Here is a 22,643-nt window from a genome sequence, read left to right as displayed (position 1 = left end):
GGAGGGCCACAGGTTGAAGACCCATGCCTTAGAGCATTATCTGAAGGGGCCTATACACTGGGCGATGTATTCGACCAACGATAATATCGATGGTCGATTCAGCCTACACACTGGAAGATATCGCTGGTCAATTTGGACGATATGAGAAGTACATACATCTATAGCGTCCAAATTGACTTGCATGTTTAAACGATGATCATTCAATGATGAACGATTGTCGGCACGCACATCGTTCATTGTTGAAGCACACACACTGAAAGATATGAAAGATTTATCGTTCATTTATGAACTATATTGTTCATATCTTTCAAGATATCGCCCAGTGTGTAGGCCCCTTGAGTGTTCCAGGACGCTACTTCCAATCCTGTCTGCGCAGCGTGGGAGAAGAGGGCCTCTTTATTAGTGATGAGCGGGTTCGGTTCCTCGGAATCCGAACCCCCCCGAACTTCACCCATTTTACACGGGTCCGAGGCATACTCGTATACTCCAGTATTGCTCGGTTAACCCGAGCGCGCCCGAACGTCGTCATCCCGCTGTCAGATTCTCGCGAGATTCGGATTCTATATAAGGAGCCGCACGTCGCTGCCATTTTTCACTCGTGCATTGGAAATGATAGTGAGAGGACGTGGCTGGCGTCCTCTCACTTTGTTTCAGAACTTTCAGGGGGCTGCAAATATCTTTATTCTGGGGACCAGCAGTATTATAGGAGTACAGTGCAGAGTTTTGCTGACCAGTGACCACCAGTATTATACGTTCTCTGCCTGAAAAACGCTCCATATCTGTACTCAGTGTGCTGCATATATCTGTGCTCGCACTGCTTTATTGTGGGGACTGGGGACCAGCAGCATTATATAGGAGGAGTACAGTGCAGCGTTTTGCTGACCAGTGACCACGAGTGTTATACATTCTCTGCCTGAAAAACGCTCCATATCTGTGCTCAGTGTGCTGCATATATCTGTGCTCACATTGCTTTATTGTGGGGACTGGGGACCAGCAGTATTATATATAGGAGGAGTACAGTGCAGAGTTTTGCTGACCAGTGACCACCAGTATTATACGTTCTCTGCCTGAAAAACGCTCCATATCTGTGCTCAGTGTGCTGCATATATCTTTGCTCACACTGCTTTATTGTGGGGACTGGGGACCAGCAGTATTATATAGGAGGAGTACAGTGCAGAGTTTTGCTGACCAGTGACCACCAGTATTATACGTTCTCTGCCTGAAAAACGCTCCATATCTGTGCTGCATTGTAGTATATAGTAGGAGTACAGTGCATAATTTTGCTGACCACCAGTATATAATATATAGGAGTACGGTACAGAAGGCCACTGCTCTACCTACCTCTGTGTCGTCAAGTATACTATCCATCCATACCTGTGGTGCATTTCAGTTTTGCACAGTTTGCTGACCACCAGTATATAATATATAGCAGTACTGTACAGTAGGCCACTGCTCTACCTACCTCTGTGTCGTCAAGTATACTATCCATCCATACCTGTGGTGCATTTCAGTTGTGCGCAGTATATATAGTAGTAGGCCATTGCTATTGATACTGGCATATAATTCCACACATTAAAAAATGGAGAACAAAAATGTGGAGGGTAAAATAGGGAAAGATCAAGATCCACTTCCACCTCGTGCTGAAGCTGCTGCCACTAGTCATGGCCGAGACGATGAAATGCCATCAACGTCGTCTGCCAAGGCCGATGCCCAATGTCATAGTAGAGAGCATGTAAAATCCAAAAAACAAAAGTTCAGTAAAATGAACCAAAAATCAAAATTAAAAGCGTCTGAGGAGAAGCGTAAACTTGCCAATATGCCATTTACGACACGGAGTGGCAAGGAACGGCTGAGGCCCTGGCCTATGTTCATGGCTAGTAGTTCAGCTTCACATGAGGATGGAAGCACTCATCCTCTCGCTAGAAAAATGAAAAGACTTAAGCTGGCAAAAGCACAGCAAAGAACTGTGCGTTCTTCTAAATCACAAATCCCCAAGGAGGGTCCAATTGTGTCGGTTGCGATGCCTGCACCTCTTTTTTATTTAATTTTTCTTTGCATCATGTGCTGTTTGGGGACTATTTTTGGAAGTGCCATCCTGTCTGACACTGCAGTGCCACTCCTAGATGGGCCAGGTGTTTGTGTCGGCCACTTGGGTCGCTTAGCTTAGTCACACAGCTACCTCATTGCGCCTCTTTTTTTCTTTGCATTATGTGCTGTTTGGGGACTATTTTTTTGAAGTGCAATCCTGTCTGACACTGCAGTGCCACTCCTAGATGGGCCAGGTGTTTGTGTCGGCCACTTGGGTCGCTTAGCTTAGCCATCCAGCGACCTCGGTGCAAATTTTAGGACTAAAAATAATATTGTGAGGTGTTCAGAATAGACTGGAAATGAGTGGAAATTATGGTTATTGAGGTTAATAATACTATGGGATCAAAATTACCCCCAAATTCTATGATTTAAGCTGTTTTTGAGGGTTTTTTGTAAAAAAACACCCGAATCCAAAACACACCCGAATCCGACAAAAAATTTTCAGGGAGGTTTTGCCAAAACGCGTTTCCGAATCCAAAACACGGCCGCGGAACCGAATCCAAAACACAAAACCTGAAAAATTTCCGGTGCACATCACTAATCTTTATGCAGCTGAGTGATTATCATCTGACTGCGTATGCGTCTGTCTCACTGCGCATGTCCTGCGGTGGTCTTGCGACTGCGGTCGCAGAGAGGATTTATTTTTAAAGTTATTGACAGTGACGGTTTGGGGAAGGTAACGTGGAGTGGCAGCAAAAACACAGGTTTGTCGCTACCGTTTTGAGAGCACGCCTCAGCCTGCGACTGCGATCCTGTGTGCAGCTGCAATTTCTCTGGCAGCGTGCTGCGCAACCATAGGGCCACTCAGAACAGTCGCTGCATACTAATTTTCAGCTGCAAATGCAAAAGGTCGACAGGTAGAAGGTAGTCAATGCTTAAGATCGACAGGTTCAAAAGGTCAACACATATGGTCGACACAAGTTTTTTTGGGGTGTTTTTACATTTTATTCCACTTTTACTTGATTTACCATCCACGTGGAACGTGCCGAGCGATACGGTAGCGGATCGAGGCACCTTGCCGGAAATGTGGCGAGCAATGCGAACCCACGCCATTTCCATGTTGACCTTTTTGTGCCTGTCAACCTTTTTTACGGTCTACCTTTTACATGTCGACCTTTTGAACATGTCTATTTGCTGCTGATCTACTAGACCAGGGGTTCTCAATCTCGGTCCTCAGGACCCCACACAGTGCATGTTTTGCAGGTAACCCAGCAAGTGCACAGGTGTATTAATTACTCACAGACACATTTTAAAAGGTCCACAGGTGGAGCTAATTATTTCACTTTTGATTCTGTGAGGAGACCTGCAAAACATGCACCGAGTTTGAGAACCTGTGTACTAGACCACAGGTTCTCAAACTCGGTCCTCAGGACCCCACACAGTGCATGTTTTGCAGGTATCCTCACAGAATCACAAGTGAAATAATTAGCTCCACCTGTGGACCTTTTAAAATGGGTCAGTGAGTAATTAATACACCTGTGCACCTGCTGGGTTACCTGCATAACACTGTGTGGGGTCCTGAGTACCGTGTTTGAGAACCTATGTACTAGACCATAGGTTCTCAAACTCAGTCCTCAGGACCCCACACAGTGCATGTTTTGCAGGTAACCCCACAGGTGTATTAATTACTCACTGACACATTTTAAAAGGTCCACAGGTGGAACGAATTATTTCACTTGTGATTCTGTGAGGAGACCTGCAAAATATGCACTGTGTGGGGTCCTGGGAACCGAGTTTGAGAACCTGTGTACTAGACCACACTCATACAGATAGCTTTGTGAGTGTTAGTGAGGAAAGAATGAGAGAAATGAAAATGGCAGTGGGAAGAAATATACTACTATCCAGGGCATAGAAATCCAAAGTGACTAGTAATATCTGTAACAACGGGGTACATTTACTAAGATGGGAGTTATATTTAAGATGGGATGTTGCCCATAGCAACAAATCGGATTCTACTTCTTATTCATCTAGCACCTTCTTGAAGATAATACTTGGAATCTGATTGGTTGCTAGGGGCAACATCCTATCTTAAATAGAACGCCCATCTTAGTAAATTTACCCAATGTATTTGTATGGGGAGCATTATTCCTAATAATTATTTCTATAATACATGGGCTTCCCCAATGAGCACTGACGTAATGACATAGAACACACCAATTGCAGAGATGTCAGAACTCAATTAATCTGCACATATTATTTACAGTTAATATATAAATAATATATGTAATATTAGGCTTCCCATACTATCCCTTTAAACCGGGACACTTATGAATTACACAGGTTCTGTGGCTGGCTTACTCCAAGCCTGAATTTCACCTGGTTTTAATCAGCCACAAGACCTGTGTAATTCATAAGTGTCCCAGTTTAAAGGGCTAGTATGGTAAGCCTATGTAATATACACCTGTACATTTCAGAGATATAACAGGCTGTTATTGCTATCCAATAAGAGCATTATGCTACTAATGTGCTTGCAATATGCAGTTATATTCAGTTGTAACTGAATATAACAGATACACCTCTACTTTCCTGCTATTTTATTTAAACAACAGCCAGCAAACAGGATGAAAAAAAAATGCACACGCATATTAGTGAAGCAATACTGTCCTCTTGTGGTAATATTTTATACAACAGCTTCCTACATCATACAGTATATCACATTAATTTTAATATAAATAAATAAATAAAATCTAAAATTGTAGAACACAAAAAAACACAGTATATAAACTGATAAATAAAATACAATTGCTATTCTGGTAGTTTAAACATGAACACTTAAAGGTAAGTCCCCATATACCCCGTTTAGTAGAAAATGCACACATGACTTGCAATTCTTGGTTATTATCTTGTTTTCCAACCATAGGTCAGCAGAAAAATGTATAAATAGTCTAGAAATCATCTGACGGGGAATACAGTAGCTGGGTAGATGTTGAAGAGGATTGGTGGGAGAATGATGAATGGAGATTTTTTTTTGGGGGGGGGGATGGAATTGATAAATAATAGAGGTTTGAGTGATGGAGAAGAATGGTGGTGAGATGATGGAGATGGCAGGGGTTAATGAATAACATGGGTGGAGGAATGATGAATTAGAGGGAAGGATGCTAGATATGTGGAATTACAGGGAAGGGTCCATGGATCATGGGGGAAATTAGTTACAGTGAAATATAAAATACAGAAATAGCACTGCCACTTTGCATACCAATATAAAACTTATTTCTGTTCCCTGTTATGAAATAAATGTAATTCTTTATATTTTTTCCACTGTTTTGCAGAGCTGGGTTACATTCATCATATCCTTCTACCCGCTTTATACAATGGTCAGAGAGTCTGTAGTAAGAGGTAGCTAAAGGGTGCTTCAAAACCTCTAGGTGCACCCCTCACAGGCTGGCCATGGCATCTCTGTGAACTACCCCTACTGCCCACCCCCGATGGCAGTGGTCCGTGGCAACATACACTTTTTTCAGTTTGAGTAGGTGCTCCCGCCAGGAACCATGGGTTTGCATCATCATAATAAACAAGGTCCACATTCTGGGATAATGAGTTGTAGTAATGAGAAGGGGCAGTTACTGTATAAGAAATAACATCAGTGTTACAAAATAGCTGACCACATATTATTTCCAGTAAATCTAAGGTGCTGTCTGTTACAAATGTCCCTTTATCTGCAGTCATGGTGGTCTTTTGTGAATGTGCTGAAGGTATTCTGGTGCAGGCTGGTTTTCACTCTCTTCTCTCTCTGCCTCCGATTGCAGAACCAGACTCGGACAACTTCCTTCTCCAGGTTGAGGCTTTCGGCCATCCTCATGATTTCTTGTGAGGATGGTTTGCTCTGCTCCCCAAAATGTGACTCCAAAGCTTCCTTGGCTGCTATGCTGTTATACAAAGGGGAAACTGGGCTATTAGAGGACTTTGCAGATAAATGTGAAATATAAAATAAGATAGCTACAATCTGATTGGTTGCCCCCACTTGTCCTCTTTAGAAGTTAGGTGCTGAGAAATATGCATGCAGAAATCTTTTTTATAGTAGAGATGTGCAATCGTTTTTTTAGAAATCCGAACTTACCCGAATTTAGGGTATCCAAGTCCCAATTTGGATCTTCCCTTGGTTCCATCCAATTTTGACCACACTCACCTGAGTGAAATGGCACTGAGTTCCGAACCGAGGGAAGTTCCGGATCGGGACTCGGTTCGGAAGTCGGATTAAGAATCAGAATGTTGGGTTTTGGACTGCTAGCGAGTTCCTTTCTCGTGATTTCAGGTGCCATATTACTCAGGAGAGCGTCCTCAAAATTAACTGGAAATAAGTGTAATTGATGTTAATACTACTGTAAAGTCAAAAATAGCTCCAAATGACATGATTTCTCCCTGTTTTTATTAATTTTCAAGAAATCCAAAACCAAAATCTGAATCCAAAACACTTCAGGGTGGTTTTGCCAAAACCAAAACAAAACCCGAAAGTGCACGCTCAACTCTATTTTATAGTATACACTGTACACTCCCTGGTGTTATGCGTACTTATATACTCTCCCGGAATGTTTGGGAGACTCCTGAAGTGATGATGCTCCTTCTGCATCCCGTCCACATCCTAGTGAAGTGAAGTGGGCCTGATGGGGAGAATAATACTGATGGGGAGAATAATACTGTAAATCGATGGTCTGGGAGGGGACGAGGCCAAAATGACATGATTGATAATCCTGTCATTTTGGCCCCTGCCCCTTCTTTATAGACCTGCTATTCCTGACATTTTGCTGCAAGGGGGTGGAGCCTGATTGCTCTGATAGTACGCACCTACCCCCAACAGCTGCCACCAAAAGATTCTAAGTGTAAACCTGCTCTGATGCTGCATTTTGAACGCTGGAGAGTAATCTCGGGAACTAATTATTCACTAAGCAGAGCTTTCAAAGCTACAGCCAGCGTGGTCTATTCTAATTTCATAGGTGTGGTATCATGAGTGGAGGGAGTACCACTCCTGTAAGTGTCAGCCAAGTGCTCATTTACTAAAGTTGCATTAACGTAAAAAATTAGCGCTGAACCACATCAACCAATCAACACTTTGCTTTTACAGTATTTGCCTAGTGCAAGTTAGACAATGACATCAAGCACCTTGTACCTTACTCAGCTACAGTTGCAGTTTTGCTATACTTGCGCATGCTGCTGTGCGCATGCGCGAGCACTTAGATTGTGAATGCATGCGATCACAGTAAAGTCCTTGCAGGGGGTGGGAACAGGTCATCGCGGTGGCAATATAGGGGTGGCATGCGGCATTGGGAGGGCACGGTCCAGACAATGGAGGCATCTCCGGACTGCTTGTGGGGCAGGCCGAACTGGCTGCGTGCTGGCACACGCAGTCGCTGCGACCCAAAACATGGCAGGCTGGCGACTGCCTTCGCAGCTAGGCTGCACAGGCAGGGGGCTACCCTAAACATGCGAACACTTTGCTGTTTAACAAAGCGCTCACATTTTAGCGGAGGGAAGGAGGCAGGACCCGGCATGTGGAATGGCCTTGCCCTGTTCTGGGTGGCCCCCGCGCATGCTAGAGAGGTGAGTTATAGATTTGCAATTTCTCTCAAAGCTACACCTCATGCTGAATTAGGCCCATAGTTCAATGTGAAATAGCAGAGACTTTTTTTTATAACTATTTTTATGTGTTCGTCAGTTAAATGTATCATTATTTGGACAAAAAGCAAAGAGCCTGAAAGAGTTAAACAAACGGTATAAGTACCTTATAGTAGTTCTGCGCTTTCGCTTGCGTTCATTTCCTCCAATTTTTTCATTGTACAGAGCTGTTTAGAGACATAACACATCATATCTAGGACAGTGTCTGAAGCAACCCACTATAATTCCTTTTTCATCAACAAATTATTTATCAAGGACGTGCAGCGAGCTAAATGGATCAGGAGGCACTAGTTGGCCCCAGAGCCTGATTTACAGGCAATGTATGAGCCAAAGGGTACATCTGGGCATTATACACAGGTGCAGCAGCATAAAATCCTGGAAATTTGGTGAGTTTTGATCAGAGATGAGCAGAAAAGATAAGCAGGGGAGGCACTGCCTCAGCTGCCATAGACTTTTTACTCCACAGTTTTGGCTATAAAAAGTATTAGAATAATGCAAAGGAGATATTTCTAACATATTCTTTGTATTTATCATATACTTTACAAGGTTAAAACTCTGGCACAAACGTAAAAGGCTCTGCCTCACCCGCCTCACCCCACCGCACATCACTGAATCATATATATATATATATAGACGTCCTCGTAATCGGCACTCCAATCTTTAAACAGAATAATGCCTGGTGCCTTCTCGTGCAGGTGCACCCGCTGTATATGCAAAGGAATGAGCGGCACTCCCAGGTCTTATCCAAAAGAAAGGGTTCTCAACCCATCAATAAATGCAACGTTTCGGTACTTTTATTTCAACCGTCGTCAGGCTCATTCCTTTGCATATATAATAAGAATTTACTTACCGATAATTCTATTTCTCGGAGTCCGTAGTGGATGCTGGGGTTCCTGAAAGGACCATGGGGAATAGCGGCTCCGCAGGAGACAGGGCACAAAAAAGTAAAGCTTTTACCAGATCAGGTGGTGTGCACTGGCTCCTCCCCCTATGACCCTCCTCCAGACTCCAGTTAGGTACTGTGCCCGGACGAGCGTACACAATAAGGGAGGCAATTTGAATCCCGGGTAAGACTCATACCAGCCACACCAATCACACCGTACAACTTGTGATCTAAACCCAGTTAACAGTATGATAACAGAAAGAGCCTCTTAAAGATGGCTCCTTAACAATATAACCCGAATTTGTTAACAATAACTATGTACAGTATTGCAGATAATCCGCACTTGGGATGGGCGCCCAGCATCCACTACGGACTCCGAGAAATAGAATTATCGGTAAGTAAATTCTTATTTTCTCTATCGTCCTAAGTGGATGCTGGGGTTCCTGAAAGGACCATGGGGATTATACCAAAGCTCCCAAATGGGCGGGAGAGTGCGGATGACTCTGCAGCACCGAATGAGAGAATTCCAAGTCCTCTTTTGCCAGGGTATCAAATTTGTAGAATTTTACAAACGTGTTTTCCCCCGACCACGTAGCTGCTCGGCAGAATTGTAATGCCGAGACCCCTCGGGCAGCCGCCCAAGATGAGCCCACCTTCCTTGTGGAATGGGCCTTAACAGATTTAGGCTGTGGCAGGCCTGCCACAGAATGAGCAAGTTGAATTGTGTTACAAATCCAACGAGCAATCGTCTGCTTAGAAGCAGAGGCACCCAACTTGTTGGGTGCATATAGTATCAACAGCGAGTCAGATTTTCTGACTTCAGCCGTCCTTGAAATGTATATTTTTAAGGCTCTGACAACGTCCAACAACTTGGAGTCCTCCAAGTCGCCAGTGGCCGCAGGCACCACAATAGGTTGGTTCAGGTGAAACGCTGATACCACCTTAGGGAGAAAATGCGGACGAGTCCTCAGTTCTGCCCTATCCGAATGGAAGATTAGATAAGGGCTTTTATAAGATAAAGCCGCCAATTCAGATACTCTCCTGGCGGAAGCCAGGGCCAGTAACATAGTCACTTTCCATGTGAGATATTTAAAATCCACCTTTTTCAATGGTTCAAACCAATGGGATTTGAGGAAATCTAAAACTACATTTAGATCCCACGGTGCCACCGGAGGCACCACAGGAGGCTGTATATGCAGTACTCCTTTAACAAAAGTCTGTACCTCAGGAACTGAGGCCAATTCTTTTTGGAAGAATATTGACAGGGCCGAAATTTGAACCTTAATAGATCTCAATTTGAGACCCATAGACAATCCTGATTGTAGGAAATGTAGGAAACGACCCAGTTGAAATTCCTCCGTCGGAACACTCCGATCCTCGCACCACGCGACATATTTTCGCCAAATGCGGTTATAATGTTTCGCGGTGACTTCCTTCCTTGCCTTAATCAAGGTAGGAATGACTTCTTCTGGAATGCCTTTCCCTTTTAGGATCTGGCGTTCAACCGCCATGCCGTCAAACGCAGCCGCGGTAAGTCTTGAAAGAGACAGGGACCCTGTTGTAGCAGGTCCCTTCTCCGAAGTAGAGGGCACGGGTCGTCCGTGACCAACTCTTGAAGTTCCGGGTACCAAGTCCTTCTTGGCCAATCCGGAGCCACTAGTATTGTTCTTACTCCTCCTCACCGTATAATCTTCAATACCTTTGGTATGAGAGGCAGAGGAGGAAACACATATACTGATTTGTACACCCAAGGTGTTACCAGTGCGTCCACAGCTATTGCCTGTGGATCTCTTGACCTGGCGCAATACTTGTCCAGTTTCTTGTTGAGGCGAGACGCCATCAAGTCTACCATTGGTCTTTCCCAACAGTTTATTAGCATGTGGAAGACTTCTGGATGAAGACCCCCCTCTCCCGGGTGAATATCGTGTCTGCTGAGGAAGTCTGCTTCCCAGTTGTCCACGCCCGGGAAGAACACTGCTGACAGTGCTATTACGTGATTCTCCGCCCAGCGAAGAATCTTGGCAGCTTCTGCCATTGCACTCCTGCTTCTTGTGCCGCCCTGTCTGTTTACATGGGCGACCGCCGTGATGTTGTCCGACTGAATCAACACCGGTTTTCCTTGCAGGAGTGGTTCCGCCTGGCTTAGAGCATTTTAGATTGCTCTTAGTACCAGAATGTTTATGTGAAGAGACTTTTCCAGGTTCGTCCATACCCCCTGGAAGTTTCTTCCTTGTGTGACTGCTCCCCAACCTCTCAGGCTGGCGTCCGTGGTCACCAGGATCAAATCCTGTATGCCGAATCTGCGGCCCTCCAATAGATGAGCCTTTTGCAACCACCACAGAAGATATACCCTTGTCCTTGGCGACAGGGTTATTCGCAGGTGCATCTGAGGATGCGACCCTGACCATTTGTCCAACAGATCCCTTTGGAAAATTCTTGCATGGAATCTGCCGAATGGAATTGCTTCGTAAAAAGCCACCATTTTTCCCAGGACTCTTGTGCATTGATGTACAGACACCTTTCCTGGTTTTAGGAGGTTCCTGACAGGTCGGATAACTCCTTGGCTTTTTCCTCGGGAAGAAAAACCTTTTTCTGAACCGTGTCCAGAGTCATCCCTAGGAACAGCAGACGTATCGTCGGAAAACAGCTGCGATTCTTGGAATATTTAGAATCCAGTCGTGCCGTCGAAGAACTACTTTAGATAGTGCTCTTCCGACCTCCAACTGTTCTCTGGAACTTGCCCTTTTTAGGTCGTGCAAGTAAGGGATAATTTAGATGCCTTTTTTCTTTGAAGAAACATCTATTTCGGCCATTACCTTGGTAAAAAGGCCCGGGGTGCCGTGGATAATTCAAACGGCATCGTCTGAAACTGATATTGACAGTTCTGTACCACGAACCAGAGGTACCCTTGATGAGAAGGACAAAATTTGGACATGGAGGTAATCCTTGATGTCCAGGGACACCATATAGTCCCCTTTTTTCCGGTTCGCTATCACTGCTCTGAGTGACTTTATCTCGATTTGAACCTTTTATGTAAGTGTTCAAAACATTTTAGATTTAGACTATGTGTCACCAAGCCGTCTGGCTTCAGTACCACAATATAGTGTGGAAAAATAATACCCTTTTCCTTGTCGTAGGAGGGGTACTTTGATTATCACCTGCTGGATATACAGCTTGTGAATTGTTTCCAATGCTGCCTCCCTGTCGGAGGGAGCCGTTGGTAAAGCAGACTTCAGGAACCTGCGAGGAGAAGATGTCTCGACTCTCCAATCTTTACCCCTGGGATAATACTCGTACGATCTAGGGGTCAACTTGCGAGTGATCCCACTGCGCCCTGAGACTCTTGAGACTACCCCCCCACCTTGAGTCCGCTTGCACGGCCCCAGCGTCATGCTGAGGACTTGGCAGACGCGGTGGAGGGCTTCTTTTCCTGGGAAAGGGCTGCCTGCTGCAGTCTACTTCCCTTACCTCTATGTCTGGGCAGATATGACTGGCCTTTTGCCTGCATGCCCTCATGGGAAAGGAAAGATTGAGGCTGAAAAGACGGTGTCTTTTTTAGCTGAGATGTAACTTGGGGTAAAAAAGGTTGGATTTCCCAGCTGTTGCTGTGGTCCCCAGGTCCGATGGACCGACCCCCAAATAACTCCTTCCCTTTATACAGCAATACTTCCATCTGCCGTATGGGATCTGTATCACCTGACCACTGTCGTGTCCCTGACATCTTCTGGGAGATATGGACAACGCACTTATCTTGATGCCAGAGAGCAAATATCCCTCTGTGCATCTCACATACATATATATAGAATGCATCCTATTAAATGCTCTACATGAATAAAATATTTTCAGTCAGGGAATCCGACCAAGCCAACCCAGCACTGCATCTCCAGGCTGATGGCGATCGCTGGTCGCAGTATAACCACCGTATGTGTGTATATACTTTTTAGGATATTTTTCCAGCTTCCTATCAGCTGGCTCCTTGAGGGCGGCCGTATCTGGAGACGGTAACGCCACTTGATAAGCGTGTGAGCGCCTTATCACCCTAAGGGTTGTTTCCCAACGTACTCTAATTTCTGGCGGGAAAGGGTATAACGCCAATATTTGCTATCGGGGTAACCCTACGCATCATCACACACTTCATTTTATTTTATCTGATTCAGGAAAAACTACAGGTAGTTTTTTCACTCCCACATAATACCCTTTCTTGTGGTACTTGTAGTATCAGAAACACGTAACACCTCCTTCATTGCCCTTAACGTGTGGCCCTAATGAGAAATACGTTTGTTTATTCACCGTCGACACTGTATTCAGTGTCCGTGTCTGTGTCTGTGTCGACCGACTGAGGTAAATGGGCGTTTTTAAAAACCCCTGACGGTGTTTCTGAGACGCCTGGACCGGTCCTAATAGATTGTCGGCCGTCTCATGTCGTCAACCGACCTTGCAGCGTGTTGACATTCTCACGTAATTCTCTAAATAAGCCATCCATTCCGGTGTCGACTCCCTAGAGAGTGACATCACCATTACAGGCAATTTCTCCGCCTCCTCACCAACATCGTCCTCATACATGTCGACACACACGTACCGACACACAGCACACACACCGGGAATGCTCTGACAGAGGACAGGACCCACTAGCCCTTTGGGGAGACAGAGGGAGAGTCTGCCAGCACACACCAAAAACGCTATAATTATATAGGGACAACCTTATATAAGTGTTTCTCCCTTATAGCATCTTTTATATATATACAATATCGCCAAAATCAGTGCCCCCCCTCTCTGTTTTAACCCTGTTTCTGTAGTGCAGTGCAGGGGAGAGCCTGGGAGCCTTCTCTCCAGCTTTTCTGTGAGAGAAAATGGCGCTGTGTGCTGAGGAGATAGGCCCCGCCCCTTTTTCGGCGGGCTCGTCTCCCGCTATTTTTGAAGTTAGGCAGGGGTTAAATATCTCCATATAGCCTCTGTGGGCTATATGTGAGGTATTTTTTGCCTCTAATAAGGTTTTTATTTGCCTCTCAGAGCGCCCCCCCCAGCGCTCTGCACCCTCAGTGACTGTTGTGTGAAGTGTGCTGAGAGGAAAATGGCGCACAGCTGCAGTGCTGTGCGCTACCTTTATGAAGACTCAGGAGTCTTCAGCCGCCGATTTTGGACCTCTTCTCTCTTCAGCGTCTGCAAGGGGGCCGGCGGCGCGGCTCCGGTGACCATCCAGGCTGTACCTGTGATCGTCCCTCTGGAGCTAGTGTCCAGTAGCCAAGCAGCAAATCCACTCTGCACGCAGGTGAGTTCACTACTTCTCCCCTAAGTCCCTCGTTGCAGTGATCCTGTTGCCAGCAGGACTCACTGTAAAGTAAAAAACCTAAGCTAAACTTTCTCTAAGCAGCTCTTTAGGAGAGCCACCTAGATTGCACCCTTCTCGTTCGGGCACAAAATCTAACTGGAGTCTGGAGGAGGGTCATAGGGGGAGGAGCCAGTGCACACCACCTGATCTGGTAAAAGCTTTACTTTTTTGTGCCCTGTCTCCTGCGGAGCCGCTATTCCCCATGGTCCTTTCAGGAACCCCAGCATCCACTTAGGACGATAGAGAAATATATATATATATATATATATATATATATACAGGTTGAGTATCCCATATCCAAATATTCCGAAATACGGAATATTCCGAAATACGGACATTTTTGATTGAGATAGTGAAACCTTTGTTTTTTGATGGTTCAATGTACACAAACTTTGTTTAATACACAAAGTTATTAATAATACTGTATTAAATGACCTTCAGGCTGTGTATATAAGGTGTATATGAAACATAAATGAATTGTGTGAATGTAGACACACTTTGTTTAATGCAAAAAGTTATAAAAAATATTGGCTAAAATTACCTTTAGGCTGTGTGTATAAGGTGTATCAACACTTGGCACCCCCACGACTAAATGTGTCCTTTGAAAATTTTTAATAAAAAAAATTTTTAATAAAATTTTTTTTTTAAACTGAAATATTTAATGAATATAACATTTTTAATAAATTATTATCTACTATTATTTATCTTTTTTATAGATTTTGTTCTTTGCATAGATTTACATAATGTGCTGGAATTAAAGGCCTTTAAAACAGCTAATTTGCAGTATACATATATGGTATAAGCACCTCCCCCTCACCTTAGATTCACCTGAGAGAGCCCTGTCAGACAGTTCAAACGGATCACTGTATTATAAGTTTATAAATTATATACATACTCAATATTAGCCTATGGGTTGTTTTGATATTGCCAACTGTTGTTTTATGATAAAAAACACCAATATAAGGATTACTACCAACTGCTTGTTTCTATTTTTTACATGGAAACGTTGCCATGGATATTTCTAAATGAAATGAATATGGATCTCCTGAAACTCCAACAAAATGGCCACCGCAACTCCTCTGATTCCTATGGACTTTCCGCACAAAGAAATGGCCGCCGTGGAGGAGAGAACCCCGACCAAAGACTGAGGAGACACAACAGAACATATTGACATAGACACAGAGACCGGGTCTCGCCGCCGGCGCATGCGCAGACGCGCACAGGAAGTGGGGCGGAAGTGCCCGAAGTCATGTGACCCGCGGCCTCCGTCACCGGAAGTGTGGCGGAAGTGCCGCTATTTGATGTTCTAATCCTTCCCACATAGTATATTTACACCTTTTGAACTTATAAACCACTCGTTTTAGATGATAATATGCCCCTAATGTCACCCACAGACTGCTGTGATGTTTCAAAACCACCATCATGTATATTTTTATGTGAGACCTTTAGATTGAATCACCTGACCACCTGTGATGTCACAACTCCTTACCTAGTATGTAAGGGTATAAATAGGCTTAAGGAATCATTCTGTCCCTACCCTTTGAAGAAGTCATATGTGACGAAACGCGTTGGGTTCCCTGCACTGACCCCCTGCCTATTTTCAAAGCTAAGTCTTATCTCCTACCTTATATTTATATACTTTTTATCTCTTGAAAGTTTGTACTTTTTATCTATTAACTTTTATATTTTATTAAAATTGGATTATTTTTATATATATTTTTTGGCTCATAAATTCAAAGATTTTTAGTACATACTTTTTAAACAACACAGGTCGCCGGTACCCCTATCCCCCACTTTTTCCATACTTTTTAGCATTACTCCACCAGCATTGCATTTTTAGGGGGTGGCAGACACCTATAACAAGGGAGTGTGTGTGTTTTCAAAGATTTTCTCTTTTTTAATCAGTTTGACATAATTTTGGAATCCATCCCACAAGTGGCGCTGTATATATATTTTCTACATATATATATATATATATATATATATATATATATATACAGGTTGAGTATCCCATATCCAAATATTCCGAAATACGGAATATTCCGAAATACGGACATTTTTGAGTGAGATAGTGAAACCTTTGTTTTTTGATGGTTCAATGTACACAAACTTTGTTTAATACACAAAGTTATTAATAATACTGTATTAAATGACCTTCAGGCTGTGTATATAAGGTGTATATGAAACATAAATGAATTGTGTGAATGTAGACACACTTTGTTTAATGCAAAAAGTTATAAAAAATATTGGCTAAAATTACCTTTAGGCTGTGTGTATAAGGTGTATATGTAACATAAATGCATTCTGTGCTTAGACTTGGGTCCCATCACCATGATATCTCACTATGGTATGCAATTATTCCAAAATATGGAAAAATCCCATATCCAAAATACCTCTGGTCCCAAGCATTTTGGATAAGGGATACTCAACCTGTATATATATATATACTTCCAAAACAGTCCACACTCTGGCCTTATCCACATATGCTGGGGTGACTTCCATAAAGTGATGAATTATCGTGATCCATCAATTCCAATTTAAGTCCAGTAAATAGGAGCACTCACCAGTCTTCATAATAATCTTTTCTTTATTAGCAGCACCGGTAATGGATACAGAACTTCAGTGCAGAACCGCAAACTTCCGGTCACGTGTCCGGAACTTGCATTCCAGACACCAGAAGTGCGGCGCACAGTGGAACGCACGCCCTGTTATCAGCGGTAACACAGTGGACTCATGACCTAATATGGTACTTTTTATATCTTAATGTTGTGTTTGTCTATGTGGTGTTTGTGCATGTCTAGTTATGTGTTTGGCTTTTAGATATGAACATTGGGTGCATGGTAATTTGTTAATTAGGGGGAGGGTCACTTTAGGGTATATAAGGGGACTTCTCACTATGTTACATGATCTTGAAAAGGTCCCATTTGGGACCGAAACGTCGATTATACCCCCTGTCTGATGAATTGCTGCTAATAAAGAAAAGATTATTATGAAGACTGGTGAGTGCTCCTATTTACTGGACTTATATATATATATATATATATATATATATATATAGAGAGAGAGAGAGAGAGAGAGAGAGAGAGAGAAATTTCATATATAAGTCTGTGGTGTACCACAGCTGCTACAGCCTGGAATCTGGTCAGCCCGAGCAGCCTGAGCAACAAGACTCTGCCCATGAATGGAGGATGCCTAGTCCCTGGAGGGTATGCAAGCCCAGATGGAAACGCAGACCACGGAGAGAGAGGAAGCAAAAGCGGGGTAAAAGAGCAGGTATTAGGGTAAGACTTTATCTGTGCCCCTATAGACCAGCGCTTCCCAGTTTATTTATGGCAAACGTAAGATCTCTTACGAACAAATTGGATGAGATCCATGTGAGACTGGCAAACAAGTCCCCTTTAAAGACCTGCTCTCTCATGATTTTCACAGAGACATGGCTGAATGACTCTATCCTGGACTCTGTAGTTCAGCTTACAGATAGATCATTATTTAGATCAGACAGAACCATGGAATCTGGGAAAACGCGAGGAGGTGGACTATGTGTATACGTAAATAATAACTGGTGTACTGATGCCAGTCTTGTTGCGACTTTTTGCTCTGTAAATGTGGAATATATGGTGGTTAAGTGTCGACCATTCTATTTGCCAAGAGAATTTTCAGTGGCGTTGGTAATGGCCGTATACATTCCTCCCTCTGCTCATGTAGAATCTGTATTAGATATCTTGCACGCTGCTATAGTTAAACTGGAAACTAAATATGTTGAGGGGGTTCTTTTAGTAGCAGGGGATTTTAATCAGGCTAGATTGAAGGTAGTTTTACCAAAATTCTATCAATATGTTAAAGTCCCTACTAGAGGGGGAAATGTGTTGGACCATGTCTATTGTAATATTAAGGATGCTTATGCGACTTTTAGATATCCCAATATTGGTCATTCTGATCACATGTCCCTATTTTTGGTTCCAGCATACAAAACCGTAGTCCAACGGTTTAGGCCGACTAGTACTAGTATTACAGTTTGGCCTGAGGGGGCAATGCAGAAACTTCAGGATGCTTTGGAATTTACTGATTGGGGGTTGTTCATTGAAGAATCATTGGGGGATGATAATAATGTGAATGTGGACTCCCTTACCTCCATGGTCCTTGGTTATGTGTGTTGTTGCATACAGAGTGTAACAATTAAAAAGTGTGTTCGTACTTACGCAAATGATAAACCATGGATAAATGGTACGGTTCGAACCTTATTAAGTGAGAGAGACAAAGCTTTTAGATCTGGTGACCAAAATGTTTTTAGGGCTGCCCGTCAAAAATTAAAAAAGGGTATAATAGAGGCAAAAAGGGCCTTTTCTGTTAAACTCGAAAGCAAGTTTAAAAATGATAAAGATGCAAAAAGTCTGTGGAAAGGTATTCAAGATATCTCTGACTACAAAGTTAATAAGAACCCCTCTCATAAAGAGGCTGACAGTTCCCTAGGGGAGACATTAAACATATTTTACTCTCGTTTTGATAGCATGGCTGTTTCCCCTGTAGATTGGGATGGGAATCTGGAGAACGCGGAGCCCCTGGTACTGGATGAATTGTCTGTCAGACGGTGCTTTGCCAGTTCTAAATCAGGTAAGGCCCCCGGCCCAGATGGGATTCCGGGAAATGTTATCAAGACATGTGCTGAGCAGTTGGCTGGGATTTTTACTATAATTTTTAACCTTTCTCTTGCCACTTGTCATGTGCCTAAGTGTTTTAAGTCATCTATTATTGTCCCGGTCCCCAAAAATGGTAAGGCCAGTGAGCCAAACGATTACCGACCAATTGCTCTGACATCTCTTATAATGAAGGCCTTTGAAAGATTGGTTATGGGACACATAAAAAAAAGTATCCCAGCCAATCTGGATCCTTTTCAATTTGCATATAAAGCAAACAGGTCGACAGATGACGCTGCTATCACCTTGATTCATCGTGTGGCTACCCATCTAGAATCCACATGTTCCTCTGCGAGAATTTTGTTCGTGGATTACAGTTCGGCATTTAATACAGTAATCCCAACATCATTAGTGTTTAAATTATCTGAGTTGGGATTGAATAACTTTGTATGTAGATGGATCTTGGATTTCTTGACTAACAGGCCCCAATCTGTTAGATTGTACAATTCCCTGTCAAGCGAACTTGTAATCAGTACAGGGGTGCCTCAGGGTTGTGTACTGAGTCCCCTGCTGTACTCTCTGTTTACCTATGATTGCCATTCAAATTCGGAGTCAGTTCACATTATTAAATTTGCCGATGATATCGCAGTCGTAGGTTTAATAAGTAAGGACGATGAGTCAGAATATAGATCTGAGGTCGCTAGGTTAGAAGCTTGGAGTCAAACTAATCACTTAATTTTAAATGTAAAAAAAAACAAAAGAAATGATTGTAGATTTTAGGAAAATTCACATGCAGCCTTCTTGTCCCCTAGTCGTAAATAACCAGGTTGTGGAGACAGTTGAGTCCTTTAAATTCCTGGGTATTAACATCTCCAATGACCTGTCTTGGGGTATCCATACACGATGTGTTGTTAAAAAATCTCAACAACGCCTGTTTTTATTGAGGAAAATGCGCATGGCAGGGATACGTAAGGAGATTTTAGTAAACTTTTATTCAGCAATTTTAGAGAGTGTCCTCACATACGGAATTATAGTATGGTTTGGAAACTGTACTGCTATAGAACGTAAGTCCCTTCAGAGAGTGGTTAAAACTGCAAGTAGAGTAATTGGAGTCAGCCTGCCCTGTATTCAGGACATATATGAAAAAAGGCTCCTCACTAAGGTGAAAAGTATTCTGGGAGATCTATCTCATCCAAATGGGGGGATGTTTTCTGTGTTGCCATCTAATAGGCGTTACCGTTCTATTCTTTGTCGGACAAACCGGTTAAGGGGTAGTTTTTTCCCAAAAGCAATAAACATGTTAAACCAGATAGGACCGAGATAAATTGACAATTGGGAATGTCTTGGGTTTAGGAGTGCTCTCTTCGTTCTGTTTTTATGGTCTCTGTATATGCTTGCTTTTTAGTTTCGTTGATTGTTCATTGAACTATTGATGACAATAAAGTATTATTATTATTATTATTATTAATTTTCCGATATTAGTATTATTTTTGTATCTGCAGTGTTATATAATATCCTATGGTATCAGTCTAGCACACGCTCAGTAGAGAGCTGCAGGGAAGCCCCACCCCCTCCATTTTCTCACAGCTCTAACTGGCTGCTTGACTTTCGGACTAAGGGGATGATTCAGATCTGATCGTAGATGTGCTAAATTTAGCACATCTACAATCATTTAATCTGACATGCGGGGGGACGCCCAGCACAGGGCTAGTCCGCCCCGCATGTCAGGCCCTGACCCCTTCCCCGCAGAGGTGCAAAAGCATAGCACAGCGGCGATGCTTTTGCACCTGGCAAGTAGCTCCCTGCCAGCGCAGCTCCTGTTTGTCACGACAGCGGTGGCTGCGTGTGATGTCAAGAAGCGTGTGCACTCCACAAAAGGATTCAGACTGCGATCACTGCCCAGTCTGAATTAGCCACTAAGCCTCTCTTCCAAACTGTTCACTGGGAAGAGCTATAACTCTCTTACAGCTGAGAAGCATTGGTGTTTCTATAATGGATGCAGTGTGTGCGGTGCACACGAGTCCCTGGCTCCATGGGTGAGGGGCCCACACCGCATACACTGCACCCCTATTTGAATACTTGCTGGGTGCTGCAATCATGGCAGTAGTTAAATTGGTCTCCGGAACATGGCGAGCACCTACGCAGTAGACTTCAGCAAATGCTGGAGACTACTGCGCCGTGCACAGCAGGGGGCCCACCCGGAGGTGCAGATGGGCCCCCTCCTCTGTTGGAACGCCCCTGCTGAGAAGATATATAAATTAAGGCTGCATAATAATGTAATGATGACTGTAAGCACCCAGACCTCACCCCCCTTATGGGCAGGGGACGGGGCTCTTTTTTCCAGTCTGCAGCAATAACATTTTTACCAGAATACCCGAAGCATTGTGGGTATATACTATATATTTTATACTTAAATTTTAAAAGTCCTTCTGTTTTGATGGAACTATTATTATTGGTTAATATTGGCTTGCTATCATTAGCTCGAACTGACTCAGTTCCCTGAATCCTTAAAACAGGATATTTTCCCCTTACATATGGATTTTATTTAACCAGGTGTTTTATTTAAACTATTTTTTGCTGTCAAACTGATTTTTATTGAATAAAATGACATTACTTTGGAATAATACAATGTCAGGTACAATAAAACCGCTTCACAAATCTGTTGTCAGGTAAAACAATAACATTGACATGTAGCCGTGTTATTCTTATTTTATCAGAAAGACTCTACTCTAAAATAATCATGAGTGGAAAAAGGTGTAAGGGTGTCCTCCTACAGTACCTCCAACTTGTTCCGCTTCATCCAACCACTTGGACAGAATGGATTTTAATTTGCAGGCATTCTTAAAACTGAGCTGTAAATTTTCAAAGCGGCAGATGGTTGTTTGGCTAAATTCTGAGCCATGCACGGCCGCCAGGGCTTCTCCAACATTTGTCTGCGTGTAACCTGCTTGAGATTAATAAACCGGTATATGTGTCAGGAGGAAGAGGATCAATATTCCAGGTACTTCTGTTTTATTATAGCAACATCTAAAAAGACAACTAAAGTAACAAGAAAATATAACGGCACTAGTCAGAAATAATGGACAGTACAGCAGCACATGTTTATTGATCTGGTTTGCAACATCTTTCCAGTTTTGCAACGCTGGGTTGTGGATGGGATCTTGCCAGGACCCTGGCATTCTGGATTCTGACAATCAGAAGCCTGACAGTGGAATCCTGATGCTCACAATGCTGATGGGTCCCGTTTGTACTGGGTTAGGTTTAGGGTTAGGCACTAAGGGGAGGATTAGGCTGCTGGGGGGTAAGGGTTAGGCTGTGGGGGGAGGGATGGTTAAGGTTTGGCTGTGGGGAAGGTTAGGGTTAGGCTGTGATGGGGTTAAGGTTAAGCTGTAGGGGGATGGCAAGGGTCAGTCTGTGGTGGAGGGGAATGGTTAGGGTTAGGATTGAGGGATAGTTAGGGTTAGGATGTGAGGGGGTTAGGGTTAAGCTGTAGGAGGATGGATGGTTAGGGTTAAGCTGTAGGGGGATGGATGGTTAGGGTTAAGCTGTAGGGGGATGGATGGTTAGGGTTAAGCTGTAGGAGGATGGATGTTTAGGGTTAAGCTGTAGGGGGATGGATGGTTAGGGTTAGGCTGCGGGAGGGGATGTCAAGGGTCAGTCTGTGGTGGAGGAAAATGGTTAGGGTTAGGCTATGGGGGGGACGGTTAGGTTTAGGCTGTGGGAGGGGTGGGTGATGGTTAGGGCTAGGTTTAGGGTTAGAATACTCACCAGCATTTCATACCAAATCCATTGTGGATGCCTATTGTACTCAGCTAGTAATTAAAGCATGACGCAAGTGAAAAAACAGATGCATCTGACTATTTGCCACAGACTGCGCATGCGTCTAAAACTGTACGCATGTAGAGGGTCATTCTGACCCATTCGCTCGCTGCTTTTTATCGCAGCCGAGCGAACGGGTCCCCACTGTGCCGGCGCCGTAGTGCGCCGGCACATGCCAGACAGCCAAAGGTTGTAGCAGGGCTGCGATCGCCTCTGCCTGATTGACAGGCAGAGGCGGTCGCTGGACGGGAGGGGGCACGGTCTGGCCAACGCAGGCATG

At 43.7% G+C, this 22,643-nt stretch overlaps 1 protein-coding gene across 2 annotated transcripts in view; it reads right to left on the bottom strand.

The window, feature by feature from the left end:
* Positions 1–4,688: 4,688 nt before the first annotated feature.
* The window catches only part of POU1F1 (POU class 1 homeobox 1), a 34,799-nt gene continuing 16,844 nt past the window's right edge, over positions 4,689–22,643 (bottom strand). Inside the window, exons 5-7 of one of the 2 annotated variants that reach the window (XM_063956304.1) lie at positions 21,324–21,488; positions 7,805–7,865; positions 4,689–5,954 (exon numbers count right to left, since the gene is read on the bottom strand). In XM_063956304.1, coding sequence (XP_063812374.1) covers positions 5,741–5,954; positions 7,805–7,865; positions 21,324–21,488 — 440 coding nt within the window. In that variant the 3' untranslated portion in view covers positions 4,689–5,740. Of the gene's footprint in view, positions 5,955–7,804; positions 7,866–14,727; positions 15,122–21,323; positions 21,489–22,643 lie in introns of those variants that run through there. The other variant, XR_010241544.1, reaches the window with a different exon arrangement.

Source organism: Pseudophryne corroboree, chromosome 2 (genome assembly GCF_028390025.1).
Source record: "Pseudophryne corroboree isolate aPseCor3 chromosome 2, aPseCor3.hap2, whole genome shotgun sequence".
Classification (NCBI taxonomy): Eukaryota; Metazoa; Chordata; class Amphibia; order Anura; family Myobatrachidae; genus Pseudophryne; species Pseudophryne corroboree.
The sequence above is the reverse complement of the archived record's forward strand: the minus strand, read 5'-3'. Positions and strand labels throughout refer to the sequence as shown.